At 37.0% G+C, this 17,716-nt stretch overlaps 1 protein-coding gene across 6 annotated transcripts in view; it reads right to left on the bottom strand.

The window, feature by feature from the left end:
• LOC119998658 (E3 ubiquitin-protein ligase PRT6-like) overlaps window positions 1-16,183 on the bottom strand; it is a 36,000-nt gene extending 19,817 nt beyond the window's left edge. For 3 of the 6 annotated variants that reach the window (XM_038845998.1, XM_038845994.1, XM_038845997.1), the window contains exons 1-18: window positions 15,902-15,961; window positions 14,129-15,220; window positions 11,867-13,089; window positions 11,542-11,682; window positions 11,024-11,267; window positions 10,215-10,937; window positions 9,792-9,983; window positions 8,957-9,651; window positions 6,225-6,276; window positions 5,491-6,130; window positions 4,235-4,440; window positions 3,581-4,119; window positions 3,388-3,492; window positions 3,040-3,106; window positions 2,819-2,896; window positions 2,233-2,301; window positions 1,945-2,042; window positions 1,721-1,849 (exon numbers count right to left, since the gene is read on the bottom strand). In XM_038845998.1, the coding sequence (XP_038701926.1) occupies window positions 1,968-2,042; window positions 2,233-2,301; window positions 2,819-2,896; window positions 3,040-3,106; window positions 3,388-3,492; window positions 3,581-4,119; window positions 4,235-4,440; window positions 5,491-6,130; window positions 6,225-6,276; window positions 8,957-9,651; window positions 9,792-9,983; window positions 10,215-10,937; window positions 11,024-11,267; window positions 11,542-11,682; window positions 11,867-13,089; window positions 14,129-15,220; window positions 15,902-15,961 (6,201 nt within the window). In that variant the 3' untranslated portion in view covers window positions 1,721-1,849; window positions 1,945-1,967. Of the gene's footprint in view, window positions 1-1,213; window positions 1,438-1,702; window positions 1,850-1,944; window positions 2,043-2,232; window positions 2,302-2,818; window positions 2,897-3,039; window positions 3,107-3,387; window positions 3,493-3,580; window positions 4,120-4,234; window positions 4,441-5,490; window positions 6,131-6,224; window positions 6,277-8,956; window positions 9,652-9,791; window positions 9,984-10,214; window positions 10,938-11,023; window positions 11,268-11,541; window positions 11,683-11,866; window positions 13,090-13,653; window positions 14,105-14,128; window positions 15,221-15,901 lie in introns of those variants that run through there. The other 3 variants (XM_038845996.1, XM_038845999.1, XM_038846000.1) reach the window with 3 other exon arrangements.
• Window positions 16,184-17,716: the final 1,533 nt, after the last annotated feature.

Here is a 17,716-nt window from a genome sequence, read left to right on the forward strand (position 1 = left end):
TTTTTTTTTAACAAAATTAAAAGAGTGAATATAGACAAAATAAGAAATTAATATAAAAAACAATAAAACGGGACATAAAGGCCAACCATAAGTATTAACATAAATAAAAAGTTATATTAGGCGGCTCAGCCGGCCACATAAGCATATATATATATATAAAGGTGGGGCAGTGTAAAGCCAACCACAAATATAAATAAAACTGTAAAAGAAATAAATAAATAAATATTATTGTTAGTGGCAGAAATTTAAATGTTAGTAAGTGTTAGTGACAGTTATTATTAACAGATATAGGCGGTAGCAGTAGAACCAGCCAATAATATATAGTTAGATGGGGCGGTTAAGCCATTCACAAAAAAAAACTGAAAAACCTTCCATTAAGGAGGTGTAGGATACTAATATTAATATATATATATACATAAAAGTTAGATAACAATATATTAAATCAGTCCCCGGCAACGGCGTCAAAAACTTGATATGAAATTTAAGACCTACTAAAAATATAGCGATTTCAAACCCAAATTATACTCGCAAGTGCACGAATCAATTGTAGTATAGAAATGGTAAATACGAGTGTCGTACCCACAAGGACTGAATATTAAATATATGCAATTCCAACTCTTCGTAATTATCAGTAGAAACAAAATGAATAAAGATTAACACAACTAGATTAACACAACTAGACAAACACTAGGGATCCAATTTCACCAACTCTATTGTATTTAAATTGTTTAGCCAATAATTCTCATTTCATTCATGCATGTCAAAGATCAAGTCCCCTAATTTATGTAATAGTCATGGGCATCTGACTTACCACGTCTATTCTCAACTGCAACTATCCATGAGCATATGGATTGGCTAGGACAATAAAAAATGCATTAAGACCTATGGTAACTTATGTAGCGATCACAGAGATCCTAGCATAAGGCATTTATGTCTAAATAACTCCGGTGTCAACTACAAGAAGCTGGTCTCAAATTGGACATGAGCATATATCTCAAGTTGCATCATGGTAATCAACCCTAGATGATAGCTAAGCATCAGGATTTAATTATCAATAAAGAATAGTTAATTAACACTTGACAAAGCATGAATAAACTAACAATTAATCAAACCAAATTTATTTAAACATAATAGAGTGATCCATCATCACCCTAGTAAGAGGATTAGTTCCTCATACTAGGTTACACAACCAGTAATTTATCTCACAAAATTCTAGAAAGAATATGTGATAGAATTGCTGTAAAAGAGAAAATGAAACTCCAGAACTCTCTCCATGATTCTAGCTCACTCTCTGATATTTTTTTCTTCTCTTGCTCTTTGCTTTCTCCAGAGAGACTCTTATCTTTTTGTCTCAGTGTCTGGTCCTTTTATAGAAGTGAAAAGTTACTGATAAGCTTCACGAATGCCGTATTTTGAAGACTTTAGAGGAAAGTTGGGCTGCATACATGAAATATCAATACAAAGATCATTTATTAATGTCACACTTATATACATATACATATATATCTATACATATAACTATTACGTTGGACTTTTGCATATATATATACACACATACATATATATATCTATATATATAACTATTACTCTGACTTTCGTACCACACACACATATATATATACAACTATATATATAGACTTATATATGTATATATATACCTATAACACTGTTTATATATAGACTTTTATACATTTATCATCACCGATGCATAAATCCAGACCTGAATGCACCAGTTATCCAGCCATACATGAGGACCTTTGCTACTCTGACATAATCATAAAATTTGATAACTGAGCCTCCGAGAATCATTGTTTACTCTTTAAGAATGTGATTCGGAAAATTTTGCCACCTGTAAATTTGAAATAAAGCAATCAGTAATAGCATTTTACAAACAAACAATCAAATATGGGGGAGTATAAACATAAAAAATAGAAAAAAAACAACCTTCAACGAGCTTCTTATCCACGCTAATCCAGAAAGAAAGTACCAATGGTTGTTTGACCAAGAACCTTTGAGCTTTGGTCAAGGCCATGAGAAGCAACCTACAACATGAAATATAGATTGTTAACACAGTGAATAACATGAAATAGCTGTCCATAAACAACCTACAGCATATTACAATGGGTTCCAATCATTTATCAACTTTGTCAATCACACATTACACAGACACAAACCCCCTCCCATCCAGACACAAACAAAGAATAAAAAGATATAGAAAGAAAAGCATGTTACCATATGTGTTAGAGCTGCATAACGCTCTTCGTTCAGGTAAAGTGGCTTTCCGCGCTGCATTTCGATGTCCTGCAGAAAGAGAGGTATAAAGGACGTGTAGAAGGAGAGAAGACCAATTAGAACATGCTATAGCCGAACATCTCAAAGCCTCAACCAAGGCTCTCAGCATCAAATTAAATTTCAATGAAAGTTTAACCTTCTCCACATTATATTAGTGCCCAAAAATTGGCAAAGCAGCTACAGAGAGCTCAAGTTTACATTAACATGAACAACTTAAACAAAGAAAATGTAATCTGAAAAGGACCTTACCCACATAAACTTTAAAGGATTCCTTCCCAACAATGGTAAAACCTTACCAATAAACCTTAATATCCGATATCAAGACAGGGAGCGGTCCTAGCAAATCCATATGACCAATGATTCCACATTAAATTTTTGGCTATAAAGCCCAAAGCAATTCCTAATCATGTCCCCAGTTATTTATCTCAAACCCTCAGAGATCATATGTTTTTGTTTCACCGTGGGAAGCGAAGGTACATTTCTTCCTTGTATTTCCAATATGTAATATTCTGAGTAGAAAACTTACCTCTTCACCAAATGCATCTAAGTAGGGTGACGGCCAAGGAGACTGACGGGCAGACCTTAGTAGAAGAATTGTAGTTCTCTGTCAAGAAAACTATTTAGTCACCTCCAGAAAAGGGCAAGCAGAAACGGATAATAAAAACACAACACTATAAGTCCAATATACGTGCATCAAGCAATAAACAGCCCGGTATAGAAGGTAGCAGAGAGTATTCATAAACGTACCCTTATCAAAAGAAACACACCAGTTCCGGCACCACAAGACTTTGCATGAGTTTGGCATCCACTTTTCCTTTTAAAGAAGCAGAAAATAAACTTTCCAAATTAATGACCTAGCTGATTGAACTTCACGATGATATTATATTCTAACAATATATGACATAAAAGACAGGCCATAAAATGTGTGCAAATTCTTCTTATATCCAAACATATGGGTGAAATCTTCAACCCCCCCCCCCCCCCCCCCCCCCTCTCTTCTCAACCAGCATATAAAATCCAGAACATGTGTGCACGTGCAGGTATTTAATGCACATAATATGTACTGATAATAGAGAAAATGGATGGAACATAAACCTGCAGCAGGGCTTCAAGTTTCGTGAGCACAATCTACCACAGAACAGGCATAATGCAGGCTCATCAAGAACAGATTTGCAGTCAGAGCAACATTGTTTTACATACCTAAACAAATCATAAATGTCCACTGAATGAACAGAAACTTACGGGAGAAAAGGGGACTTAAAAACAAGTATCTGAATATTTAGACAACCTTTCCAATAGGTCCTGGTAAAGATGAGGAAGGCGCATTAACTTGAATGGAACTGCAGGTGTGCAATGTAGAACAAATTGAAAACCATAATCCTCACACTCACTGCGCAAATGATTTAACCAATTTTTAACCAAGGACCGTAGCATTTCATCCTTGAGAATAGCATTCAATGGGGGAAACTTAAACATCTTCTCCAGCTCCTTAACCTTATTAAGATCCACCAACTCACCAGCCGTGCTCTCTGTTTTCTCAATAATGTCGTGACAAAATCCATCTGCAGCATAATCACTCTCACAGAATGGTGCTGAGACAGAAGACTTCAGTAATTTCCACAGCAACGCACACCTCCGTAAGAAAGGGAAACTCAATTTTCGAATAGTGTCGGCAACATCGTAACCAGAATCAATATAATTTGAAACAAAATACTGCTGAACCCATCTGGATTCTCCCAAAGCTTTGGAAATGTCAGCAATCAGGCAATCACGAAAAACTTCTGCACTAATCTTGTCTGGATATCTTGCACAATATGTTATTATGGCCTGCATCATCACTCAGAAACTGAACACCAAACTACACATTTTTCGCAGTGGCAAGAAGGGGGAACCTAAGCACACATATGTTGAGGGAAATAGAGAGAGCGAGAAAGAAACGTACCTGAGCTACAGAGACAGCATAAAACATGTGCACAAGGGATAATAATGAGTCCTCACATGATATAAAAGGGCATGGAAGACAAAAGATAACCCACATCAATGACGAAAATGGATCTTGAGCAAGGATAGGTTCTGACGCACAATCCCAGAACTGTACATCAGGAAGTAATACATCCTCCGGATACTTTAAGATAGATAACATCCTACCTGGGAAGCAGAGCATTCTACTAGTAAGTTGATAATAAAAGCAAATATACTTTTTAGAGATTGGATATTAATTCCGTCAATCAAGCTTGGTTACAAAACATATGAATATGCTACTGCTTAAACCTGCGAAGCAAAGCATGTAACTAACAAGTTGATTAAAGAAAATCTAGGAACATCTAAAAATTGATGATCAAGTGCAGATGATATGCAATATGCTTATATTTTAAAGAGATTCCGAATTAATCTCATCATCATCATCATCATCATCCGAGCCTTTATCCCAAAAGTTTGGGCTCGGCTACGTGAGTCTATGAGAACATCATTGGAAATCCACCACATGTATTTGTTTTCGCCATTCATTTCTATCATGGATCATACATTCATCCACTCCTATTAAATTCATATCTGACTATTAAGAGCATATCTGAGGATGACTAAATAAATAGCTTCTTTCAGATTATGCAAAATCATCAAGTAACTCGTGCACAAACAAAAAAGATACAGAACTAAACACAGATAATCGACCCAATTTAGCAGCAGCTAAACTGATCTGGAGCCTTCTCTCAACAACTCTGTAAGAGCTGCAACATCTCTCATAGTGAAAATGACATACACATTCTGGCTGGCATGATTTACCTAGGGCTCAGAGTTTTCCACTAACCCACACTAATGCTTTGAGTCTTTTGACACAGACGACAAATTAAACCTCACAACAACTGATCTGGAGCCTTCTCTCAACAACTCTGTAAGAGCTGCAACATCTCTCATAGTGAAAATGACATACACATTCTGGCTGGCATGATTTACCTAGGGCTCAGAGTTTTCCACTAACCCACACTAATGCTTTGAGTCTTTTGACACAGACGACAAATTAAACCTCACAATTACTCGATGACAGCATAATACAAATCAAACTCTACAAGATACAAAGCAAGCTAAAAGTATTGATCTAAATCAAGGAGTGATTTCTTTCAGATAAGACACTTGAAGCTCATCTAGGGTTTAAAAGTATACATATAAAAACAAATTTTTTAAAACAAATAAGTGCACCTCCTCGCCCAAATTTCCGATCAGGATAATCCCGCAAAATGCCTGAGCAAATAGAGTCTGCAAACAGCTGAATTCCTCTAAACCTTTGAAGCACATGGAGAAAATTCTGACTCCTAAGGCTTTGGACAATTCTGAGTAACAGCGATAATACAAACCCGCTAGAAGATTTGAGTTCCTTGTACAAGGAATCAATGCCATAGGCTGGACTCAGACTAGTCTTTCCACAACGAGCAGCAATCTCCAAACAAATAAGAGAGTATTTCAATGTGTCCCACAAAATCATTGAGTGGCTTACCCTTGAAGAACCTGAAAATTTGTCATATTTGTTTTGAAAATACATTTTGACAAGGAGGCGAGAGACACGTTCGATATTGGGCTCCATCTTTTCACTTTTTTTCTGTGGAAAAGCTTTCAAAATTTCACCCTGGTCAACCACTATGGCAGCAGATTGTAAGAGTGACAAAGCTTGACGAAGCAATAGGGTTTCATTTTCCTCAACTGATGTAGCTGACAAGCCTAGAACAATGGATGAGTCAACAGTTGAAAGCATAGGCTGCTTCAAGACCTTGCGGAAATCCCCAGGAAAGGCAGGCAAAACAGAATTTGCCAGTCGACGACATACAGGGCAGAGAAACTCCCCCTGAAGGGAAAAAAGTGCAATGGTTCATTGAAAGGAGAAAGTAGTCCACCTCCTAGAGATTAAAGATCAACAGAAATCTGGTGCAGATTCATACCTGATCTGGATCCACAATATGCCCTCCTTCAAAGACAATTCTTCTGACATATCTGAACAATTTAAAAGCATATCGTTAAGCCTTGTCACAAATAAGCGCACAATATAGGAACCTCAGGGATACAATAAAATAATCAAGATCTTTCACACATTGAGCAGAAAATCCAGATGATTGAATAAATCTCATAGGATTTGGAGGCACTTTCAATGCTCGTAATGGCACTTGAAGATAAAATCACGGACAACTAAGAAATTTAGGGAGGCAACTTTCAGCTCTATTAGACAATTCAATTATCAATTACTTTGTTGGGCTATATAAAGTTCTTGCCTCCTTAAAAAAGACAACCCCAAAGAGTTAAAGCCCTTCAAATGCCGAGCTTACACTTAAAGTAAACATATTTTACTTCTACAGTTATCATTATTTTTTTAATGATATTAACCCAATGGAGTTGTCATGCCACTACAATCCATTTATTTCACATCTGACTTCACTCATAATCATCATCTTTATATTCAAGTAGACATGGCACTCAAAATTGCTAGTTGTCATTCCCCTCCAACACAGTCATAAGCAGACATATCACATTGTTTGGGATAAGTATTGAAAAAGTTCATGTACTTTTCAAAAAAATAAAACAGGCCTCTGTACAATTTTTTGGACTAAATAAGCCCTCAACTTTTTATTTCGGGCTAAACAAGCCCCTCGTACTGAATTCCGTTATAATGGCACTAACGTGACCGTTAACTTTATTAAACTTATCATTTTAACTTTTAAGATCAAAAAATCCCTTATACTTCATACAAGTGTTAAATAAGCCCCTGTACTTTGAAAAAGTAGGTCAAATGAACTCCTAATTTGAAACAGTGAAAAAAAAAAACAAAAGAAATTAACGATGACTCCCTCACTCCACTTGAGAAACCCATAAGATGAGAACGACAGCTTCAACAGGCTTGGACCACCAACAACAATAATAGAACAAGATTTCATTGAGACCAACAACAACTTCAGCCCTAACTGCAGCCAAACCCCAAACCAAGACGGTCAAGAAGACCAATCAGAAGACCACACCAAACACCCCCACCAAGAAACAACCGAACCAGGCAATAAAACCAATTATCCATTGAGAAAAACCCGGAAGTTGGTCTTGCTTCTCTATATCTTATTCCACCTCCCTTAGTCATACCCCGCTTGTTTCGGCCAGCCGATGATCCCTCAGTCCTTCCCACCATACCTGGACATCGACTAAAGTCTCATTGGTCTCCTCCTCTTAAGTATCCCTTATAGCTTTTGTTAGACCCATGGTCAAGCGCTATGAGAAAAGAAGGAATAAAAGGAGGTGACACGTGGCCTGGTGGGATTGGGAGCACTTGTCTTATCCTGATTGGCTGCTCTTGGGTTTTCTGTTTTATTTAAGAGGGTCTGAGGAGAGAGACCTCAGCCTTTTGGACTATAGTGTTTTCTTTTGGGAGGTTTCCTAGCTCCTCGAATTGCTAGGGTTTATCTACTGTTTGCTATTTCATCTTCCTAGGGCTGTAATTCTCAGGAATCTTATCAATATATCTCCTATTTCTAGTGTGACTCTATCAGCTTTTGATCCACCCTCTTCTCGCCGCTCCAAAGGCCGACCTTCGGCTCCAAAAACAAACCAAAGTCTCCCATTGTTATAACCAAGGAAAGCCCTAATTGTCTCCACAACCACATCCTCAAAATCACAAATGAAGAAGAGAAGAAAAGCGGAGAAGAGTAGAGAAGAGAATCGAATGAGTTTAGGCTTTTGATGTTAGTGATTTATCATATATGACATGGCTTTTACACCTCATTTCTATTTTCTTAAAATAAAAGCCATGTCATATATTTTTCACCATGAAAGCAGATTTTAATGAAAATCTGCAGAACTTGAAAGGCAAAGTAGAGGGGCTTGTTTATCCTAGAAAATTATAGTGGGGCTTGTGTGAACTTTTTGGAAAGTATAGGAGCTTTTCAATACTCATCCCCGCATTTTTTATATCTTATTGAATATATGGTTTAAGAGGAAAAATTCTAACACTAAAACATTTTAAATTATTCGCCTTATTTATTCTTCTATGTATAACCACAATTCATCAATAATCGCATTATGTTCACATGAGATCCATCATATTACACTCCAATAGATGGAGGCATCATATCAAATCATATAACCGCATACTGAAATTGTGTATACATACATCTAGATTAAAAGTGTTCGTAAACACCTTAATTACTCTACATCACTCATTTGTGTCAGTATGCGGGCACAGCCTAACTATTGACCTAGCTTGAGTGCATTTCTAATCTAACCCTTTCATGTATGGATGAATTTCAAGTTTGCATCAAGTCAAACCCTCAAAAACAATCACCAATATGAAAATTGACTCTCAAATAGCCCTATCACACGGTTTATCACAGGACGCTTGTCGTGCGCCTCTATTCCCCAGCCTATCTTTTGCCTCACTTGGAGGGAGCAGAACAAAGGGCTTTTGGCATGAAATGTTTCCTTTTCCTGATTAAAAGTATTGCACAAGAGACCTAAACTGGTTATCATCATTAAAGCCGTTATCCCAATCAATTTTAGATTGGCTGCAAGAACCCAAATTAGAATAATCCTCAATCAATTAGATGCAAGAAATCAAAATACTTTAAACTAAGATCCCAAAACGAGAATAACAAGCAATCAAGAAAAAGTTATGTAAGTTCAGTTCTCCCCGACATACCTTTCCCTCACCGAGGACAAATAACTATCAAGACATCCTTGATGGACAGCATGCCCACAGGACGACATAACAATCCCATCACAATCTCCAGGACCAAATCCATCATATGCTCGAACCTCCAAGGTAGATTCTACTGGCACCATATCATTTTGAGCATTTTCAGAAGCTGAAGGATATTCTGTCATCTCTCCAGAAAGAGCAGCCATATATTTTCCAACTAAAACAGAATCAGCATTCTTGCTTACTCCCAGACCACCATGCTCAGCCGCAGGAAGTGTCTCATTCAGCATGCTATCACACATATTTCTACGGATGGAAACATATGTATTTTGTTCCAGTGTGTCAAGGGTATCTATGCCTCTATCCCTTTCATCATTAGACAAGCATGGCACCTGAATGTTTCCAACATTAGGAAACACGGCCTTGACATATTCAAGAATAGCAATTACTTCCTCAGGATGACCATAAGCGGAAAATTCATTGATGGAATACTCTACAAACTGTGCCAACTGAGCAGACGAAATCATTCCCAACTCACTTGACAAAAAATTTATTCCAGAGTTATCAATCACCCTGTTAATAGTTTTTTGATCGGACATTCTGTTAGTAGTTACAACGACATGCTCCTTGTCTGAACCAAAAACTTGATCCCACAACGGGGGACCTATGTCAACAAAGCTCAGAAGCCTAGATTTCTTGTTCCAGAAAAAACAAATAAGTGTCAGCTTTTAAACTTTGATAGCAGGTAATGGAAGAACAATAATGTAGGAGTATGTCAGTATTAAAAAACTTATTGATATCTCAAATGACAGCAGACAGATTAGAAGTTGGTTACCTGTAGAAGAACCAGGAAAGATAAAGGACTTCTGGAATTCGTATTATGGCAAAGAGAACATACATCTTGCCCAGATTTTTCCAAATCTTGTCCAACATCAGAGTTACTTGCTTCTGTTTCAGAAGTAGAACCATCATCTTCAGAGGAATTCATGCATGACAAGAATTTGGACTGTTCAGCTCTCATTTTTTCCTGCACAACCAACAATGAAATCCTAAGAAAATAAATAAGACCTGTCACAGCTGTTCTGATTTTCAGTTTAATCCGACTGTCTGCACTTTCATTCAATCACCAGTCCTACCAACATGATGACAAATAGTATTATCCTATTCATTTGTACAGCAGATCCGGGGGAGGGGGTGAATAATTTGAGTTTTGAAAAAATCTTAGGACCACACACAAGAATGAGGAATGACATCTCACCAATATTGTAGCCTGCCTTTCTCGAGCTCTAGCCTTTCGTTTCTCACTATCAGAAGCTGATGTCAACATAGCTTTTTCCTCGCTCAAAACAGTTTTTGATAAATGAATCACTATTTCAGGCGCAAGTTGCTGCAGTTTGGTCAGGCATCCCGTATCAATCTCCGCAAACTTCTTCAACAAACTTTCAACTAGAGCAGAAAGGTTACAATTTCCTGCTTCCAAAAGATTCGACACATTTTCTTTATTGTGCATCCTCATTAATGAAACAAGAAGTGACAACAGACTTTGGTCCCCATTACAAGAATTCAATCCGTTACAAGTGTCTTCACAAGCTAAAGCAAGAATTGGAGCTGAATCCTGAATATAAGACGGCTTCTCGATTGATTCCTTCTGCTGAATACATATGTCTAAAGCCAATGAGAGCAAGTGCAATGCAGTCAGAAGAACACTATCAGGAACACGCTTCTCACTTAATTTATCACTCAAAATAGCATAGAATAACACAGCATGAACAATTTTGAAGACTGTTCTACAAGTTGCTACTCTAGCTACACCATTGAGAGGAGGAAATATCTTTGTCCACCTTGGCAGCTGAGTAGTGAATGCAGATACACTACAGAAGCGTGTATATCTTTCTTCTGCGAATTGCAGATCCCTTGAGTTCCAACGAGGATGGTACAGATCTAGTTCTTTCCAGTATACCCACCGCAATGAATACATTCCCTTAACAAAAACAAAGACACATATATCAGGGCACTTACCACAATGTCTGTCAAACAAAGAACCATACCAATTAAGGCTATTGCAACCTGATTAATGCCAGATGGATTAGAGTAGGCTGCAACAGTATCCAAAATCTCCTGGAACTTCTCAAACTTGGATAAATCACAAGGCAAGGATTTCACCAGTTGACTGCGGGTGGCATCTCCGATGGCTAATTTAAGAATCAACTCTCTTTTCACATTTTCAGCTTTTGTTAGGCCAGAAAATCGCCGTTCTTGAACAATCTGTATAATTAGAGTCAGCATCTCCTGCACTAAAACTGGTTCATACCTGAAAAACATAGCTTTCAGTATGACTAAACATTTATAGCATGATAAATAAGCAAACACATTTAACCACCCCCCAACCCACCTACAAAAACCGTGCAGGGCCAAAAAGAGCACAATTGAGGTGAAAAGGTCATTTCCGATCTCCCCCTAGCCCTAACTTCCTCTAGAAAAGTGGAAGGTTTAAATGGGAAGTTTGAAAAGGAAAGCATGTATATAAAAATTGGCACAACCACCATGCTTTCAAATGATAGCAAACAAAGGAGAAGTGTACATACTCGCTGGGTCGTTCCACATTCAGAGAAAGATAATCTGACAGTCCAAATCGTTCCACAATTCTACTGACGAAAAGATCGATTGGTGCCAATGCAGCACAGCACTGCAGAAGGAATAGATCAAGCTCTAAGCCCTGTTCTGACCTGCAATAGAACAATTATCCTGAGTGAGGTAGCACTGGCTTGGAGAGCTCCATGCCTCCACATCATGAAAAAGAAAATAGAATCATTACAGAAACCACGAGCACAATACTTTCTTTTTTTGAAAGCCAAGGAAAACAACAATCCAGGAGAGCAGGATATGAAACTTAGCAAGTCAAAAACCTACCAGCGCACTGATCTGTACCAGTCATAAGATAGAACAGCAGCAGCCCCATTTTTCCTCCACATTCCAGCATGAAATTGAGCACAAAATACCCGGTTCCGTAACGGATGCTCCATAATAAAAGCAGATAATCCGTATGGGTGGCAACCCCCAAGCACATATTTAAAAAAGTCACTATAGACTGCTGATGATTGATTTGTAGAGCAAGCACTAGTTATATCTGGCATTGTAGACTCACCATAACACCTTCTCAACGCTCTTTGTAAAAGCATGGAAAGAAATCGATGTAATGGGATGTTAATAGATACATCTTGTGAACTAACATCATAAATTATGTTTGGCCACTCAGAAAAACTCAAAAAATGTAAGGCATCTACTTCTCTCTCACAATCTACTTCCATTGCATTGTGATCAGAAACTGCAGAACCATGGACATATGAATCACTCTCACCGCACTCGATACTTCTCAAATTTTCTGTCTCCGCATGTGTCTGCAAACTGCTAAGCCATGGTGAAAAATATGGCCTACTATTACCATCACCCAAACTTGTAAATCTACCAAATATATATTTCCCCTTTCTTATATTAAATAATGTTTTCTTCAATGCTAGAAAATTGCCACCAGAGATGCTCCTAGAATTTGGAGATGACACATTGGATAGAGAACCCAATGTATTATCAACTCCCAGCCAGTTCTCAATGGCCCTCAAGCACTCAAAGGTCAACCAAGTTACAGACGAAGGAATTAGACGATGAAAAAATGAATTAGCTTCAAATGCAGTAACCATTGAACCAGAAGCGAAGGCACTGATCCTCCCACTTGCACTGCATACAGAACTTTCCTGAGACAGCCGTCCTACTTTTGCATGCCTCAGGCGATCTCCATCATCAACATCTGGTTCACATGTGCCAAATAAAACATCATCCGTCTCTTCACTGATAACGTCAGAAAATGCTCCATCCACCAAAAGAGAATGAATGTTTCCAATAGAATGCCTTAAACCAAAAGGCAAATTTGCATGGCCACTTTCTTCTTCTATATGAAGGCCAGTTTCTCTTTTTAAAGGGTTCATGCTTTGCACAAAGGCCAAAATGCTCATCCATGTTCTCAAGACGTCTCGCTGCATATAAGTTACATATTTGGGCACTACAGAGTGGCTCATAACAAACCGAATGTCTTCAACCACTCGAATGGTGGCCTCATATAAATTTCCCCATTTAGAAACCTGCAAAGAAAAAATTCTGACAACATCAAATGAAACAAAAGGAATTGGCAACTATCAACAACTTCCATTAAATTAAGTTGGAAGGATCACTATACCCAGATTTTTTAATCAGCACTCAATTGACAAGATCATCTAAATACAATAAAATAACACAATACACAATAAGAATCGGTAAAAAGGATGACAATATCTACTGATAATATCCACACAGGAACTAGGGTTGTCAAACAAAATTGATTTTTATAAAATACAAACATAACAAGTTCAAGGTTGGATTTGGATACGGACTCATTTCTAGGCACACATAGAGATAATAACACTGCTTACAATTAGAACTCACATCGCATTGATGCCAAATTTTCCTATCTTGCTTAAAAATTATTTTATAAGGAAAAAACTCCATCCACCAGACACACACACAAACAAAACCAACACATGCAGAGGAGGACAGGAGTTGCCAGAGATAAAACAAAGGGAGATGAGCCTGTCAAGCAGTATAAAAAATGAACCTCATAATGATTTTGAAGCAATAAGATGGAACACAAATTAATATTTTTTACCCACAGTATAATAATTGCCAAAGCAGCTTTACAGTTCTGTGGAACCAGGACAAGGAAACATAATTCTAATTCGACACGCCCAAACACGATATGGAGTTGGCTTCTCCCAATCCTGCCCCTAAATCCACGACTCAGAGTTCTAAGCAATTGAGCTTCAATTAATGAACATAAAATAAATCAATGAGTAAAGAAAGTGAGCTCAAACGACAACAACAAATTTTTAAGGGCAGATAACGAAAAAATCAAAGATAAAGCAAATATGTTTGTCAGCCATGCAGATAACAAATAATACAAGAAATGGAATACAGTTCAAGAAAAAGAAAGAAACCCAAATATCCTTTGGGAAGAACTGATAGTTTTGTCTATCATTCTTGCAGCAGCAATAAGGTCTATTCACTTATTCATTAATCGAGTAAGAAATCGAAGCATGGGGACTAACAACTCAATGCAGTAATAAATAAATAAAATGAAAGCATCACCTGTAAGTGGCCATCTTGTCCTGTACAAGAAACAAAAATGCTAGCCAAGGATCCCAATAGAATGCCCAGCAGGTTCATCTCCTTCACCAGACGTGGGGTAAGGGTGGGCACTGTGAAGATTTGCACAGATAAACTAGATAGCAGAGGATACTTCCAAAGAAAAACATCGCCGCTTTCTTTAATGGCTTCATTGACAATGAAGGGATAGTATGTTAAAAATGCTTTAGCAAACTCATACTTGAAAATAGGTTCTCCAAGCAATTTCAAGAGAAGCTCGTGAAGCTTCCTCATAACAATTTCACTCAAGAACCTCTCTGCCCTCACCAGAATATCCAATAAACCAGCCGATGAGATCACCCTCTTGGAAACAAAACTAAGCAAACTCTCACTATACATGCAAAATTCTAAAAGCGTCTCAACCATTGCAAAGGTTACCTCATTTGCATACTTTTTATATAAAACGGCACGGTCACTTGCCATAGAATTTTCCGCAGAAATTAGCCTGTCTTTCCAGCAGGAAAGAAGGACGTCAAGGACGGGACCCACGGAGTTGGCAATCTCTTCCGGAAGTGGTTGCATCTGCTCCGCACCTTTATGCTTTGAGCAGAATCCCACACGTTTCCACGCTGTGACATCACCACAATCACAGCAACCACCATTTGTGTAAATAATAGAATAATCATGGTCCTTGTGGTTCCCATTTTGAAAGCACGGAGCACAGATTGCACATGTTGGATCATTTTCACATGTAAGACACTTGTAGGCTATATCATTATTCCCCCAAACAGCACCACAAACGCCACGCCCGGCACTCATTTTAGAAAGATTCTTCAACACTTTAAGAGGTTCACCCTTAAACATCAGCCACTGCAGCCAAACAAGGCTTTCCCTGAATATATTTTTCATGGTAGGATCAACTGAAGTTTTCTTAGACCCTGCCTTAGCTTGGAGTACCTCCACCACTTCCTCATCAGCAGGTAAGATGGTGGTTACCAGCTCTGGTATGCGGGAAGGGTTCCTAATGGCAAAAGCAACTATCCCCTCTTGGAGCATTCCAAGATACTCACCAGGAACTCCAAGGAGAGCAAGCCTCTGTCGTAAAATGGCAAAGTAAAAATGTGAGCAATTGAACCCCACAAGCAGCATTTATAGCTTGCATGCAAGTGATTGTATTCATATGAAAAATGAAAGCTATTATTGCCACTCAATAGTGACCCTACTAACACACGCAGAACACAACTGAAAAATGCACACCAAAACCAGAATTGCATCAAACTGATTCGACCAGAATTGAAAGTATTGAATCAACTCTGACAGCTTTCAAAGCTAAATGAAGCTTAAAAAGTGCATGCTTTGCCAATCATTCCTCGCGTTACAGAAAACATAATAACAAACTATATTTGACAAGTTAGTTTATATTATATTCTCTTCCTAGCAGGAGAAGAAAAAACCCAAAATGAATTGAAAATACAAAAAAAAAAAAAAAATTGAGCTCAATCATGCGACTCAGTTAAGTCACTAGTTACTGTTTCGCTACATGATTCTCACGTACAACAATCCCAAAATTCAACAACTCGGCTTCTTTCACATTTTCCACAGCAGATGTTAACTGAACAACAACCAAAAGGAGAATCTGCCAAAAAAAAGCCGATCATGTTCTTCATTGGATCAAACAAACTAACCATCCACACAATTTCGTACCTCGCCTTTGAAGTAAATTGAGGGGAAAAAAACAATATAACCATATTAAAAGGTTGAAAAGCAGAGCGATACCCCTACAATTCGATCAAGAGGCCTGAGATTGCTCCGTTCTGGAGGCGAATCTATATCCATGTTATTCACACCAGATTTAATCCAAGCTACGCGAACCCCACCTCAACCAGCGCACTTCACCATCCAGTTCTGTCTGGCTCTGTTGCAAAATCAGAGTTTCCAAACCGTAAACCCTAATTTTATTTTATTTCTGATCTTCACAGTTGTTCAGTGGAATAGAAATAGAGAGTTTCATTTCCCATCTGCATCTTCGCGATTTTATGTTTCACCGTCTGTCTCTCCTACAATCGCTGTGCTTATTTTTATAGGTGGATAAAATCGATTTTGTACTTCCTTTTAATTGTCATCATAAGCATAAGCATAAGGGCAAATGCAATAAGAAACAATTTACTGGGCCAACATTTTTGTTGGCCCGGTCCCACCTCTATTACACAAAAAGTCAAGTCAAACACGTATTCTAATACAGCCACATCAGCAAAACACAAATTTCTATACACTTTTTCTTCCCACACACTTTCTCTTTCCACCCAACCCAACAACATTCCATTCCTCCATATTATCCACAACAAAACTACACCAAAACATTAAATATCAATACATCCACATCAGCAAAACACTTATCCCAATACAGCCACATAAGCAAAACACATTTTACAATACAGCCACATCAGTAAAAGACAACATCTTTGTTGGCCCAATATCACTTCACCATTGCATTTGCCCTAAGCATAAGCATAAGCATAAGCAAGGTTTTTAAAATTGTGATCTTATTTAGGTCATGCAAAATGGAATGATAAAATTGTAAGATTTTATAAAGTTTAAAAAATAAATATAAAAAAAATATAATTACTTATTTTTAAATAAATAATTAACATTATATAATATACTATAGTTTATAGGTAATAAAAAATTCAAAATTATGATTATTACTTATTTATAAACATGTTAATATTTTATAAAATTGTAAGCTAGGTTTTTAAAATTGTGATCTTATTTAGGACATGCAAAATGGAATGATAAAATTGTAAGATTTTATAAAATTTTAAAAATAAATATAAAAAAATATAATTACTTATTTTCAAATAAATAATTAACATTATATAATATACTATAGTTTATAGGTAATAAAAAATTCAAAAATATGATTATTATTTATTTATAAACATGTTAATATTTTATAAAATTGTAATTTTTTAAGATCTTCAGAAAACTATTAAAAACAAACACAATAATTGTGTACGATTATATCACGTTAATATATTAGAACCAATTTTTCAATAAAAACTAGGATTATAAACATAAGCACATGATTAGTAGACCACAACCCATAAGTCCATGACTCCATAAGTCTATTAAAGTTAAGATCGGTAAAATCGGTAAGATCGTAGAATCAGTAGCATCGGGTAAGATCGTAAGATAAGATCGATGGATCTTATCAATTTTGATATTTTACATCGATTCGAATCATTTTGGTTACCTAAGATCGTACGATCTTACGATCAAAATCCGGATTTTGACAACCATGAAGTAAGGTATTTTGGGAAAATGAAGAAATTACACTTATGTGTGTGATATTTCATAGAGGTCTCGAGTTCAAGCTTGGCTAACAATTAATCTGTAGAACTCATTTAACATATGTTAGGTCTTTGAGGTGTAATAGTTTCACCCAATATTATTATAATATCGATAAATTACACCTCTACAAAGTCATGGATAAGTAATCACTAATCTGATCAACGTTTTGCTTTTTTTTTCGAGAATTTATACAAAAATACAAGAATACAAGAAATTTATGTACAAATGGTAAGATTTTAT

Source organism: Tripterygium wilfordii, chromosome 5 (assembly GCF_013401445.1).
Source record: "Tripterygium wilfordii isolate XIE 37 chromosome 5, ASM1340144v1, whole genome shotgun sequence".
NCBI classification, from domain to species: Eukaryota; Viridiplantae; Streptophyta; class Magnoliopsida; order Celastrales; family Celastraceae; genus Tripterygium; species Tripterygium wilfordii.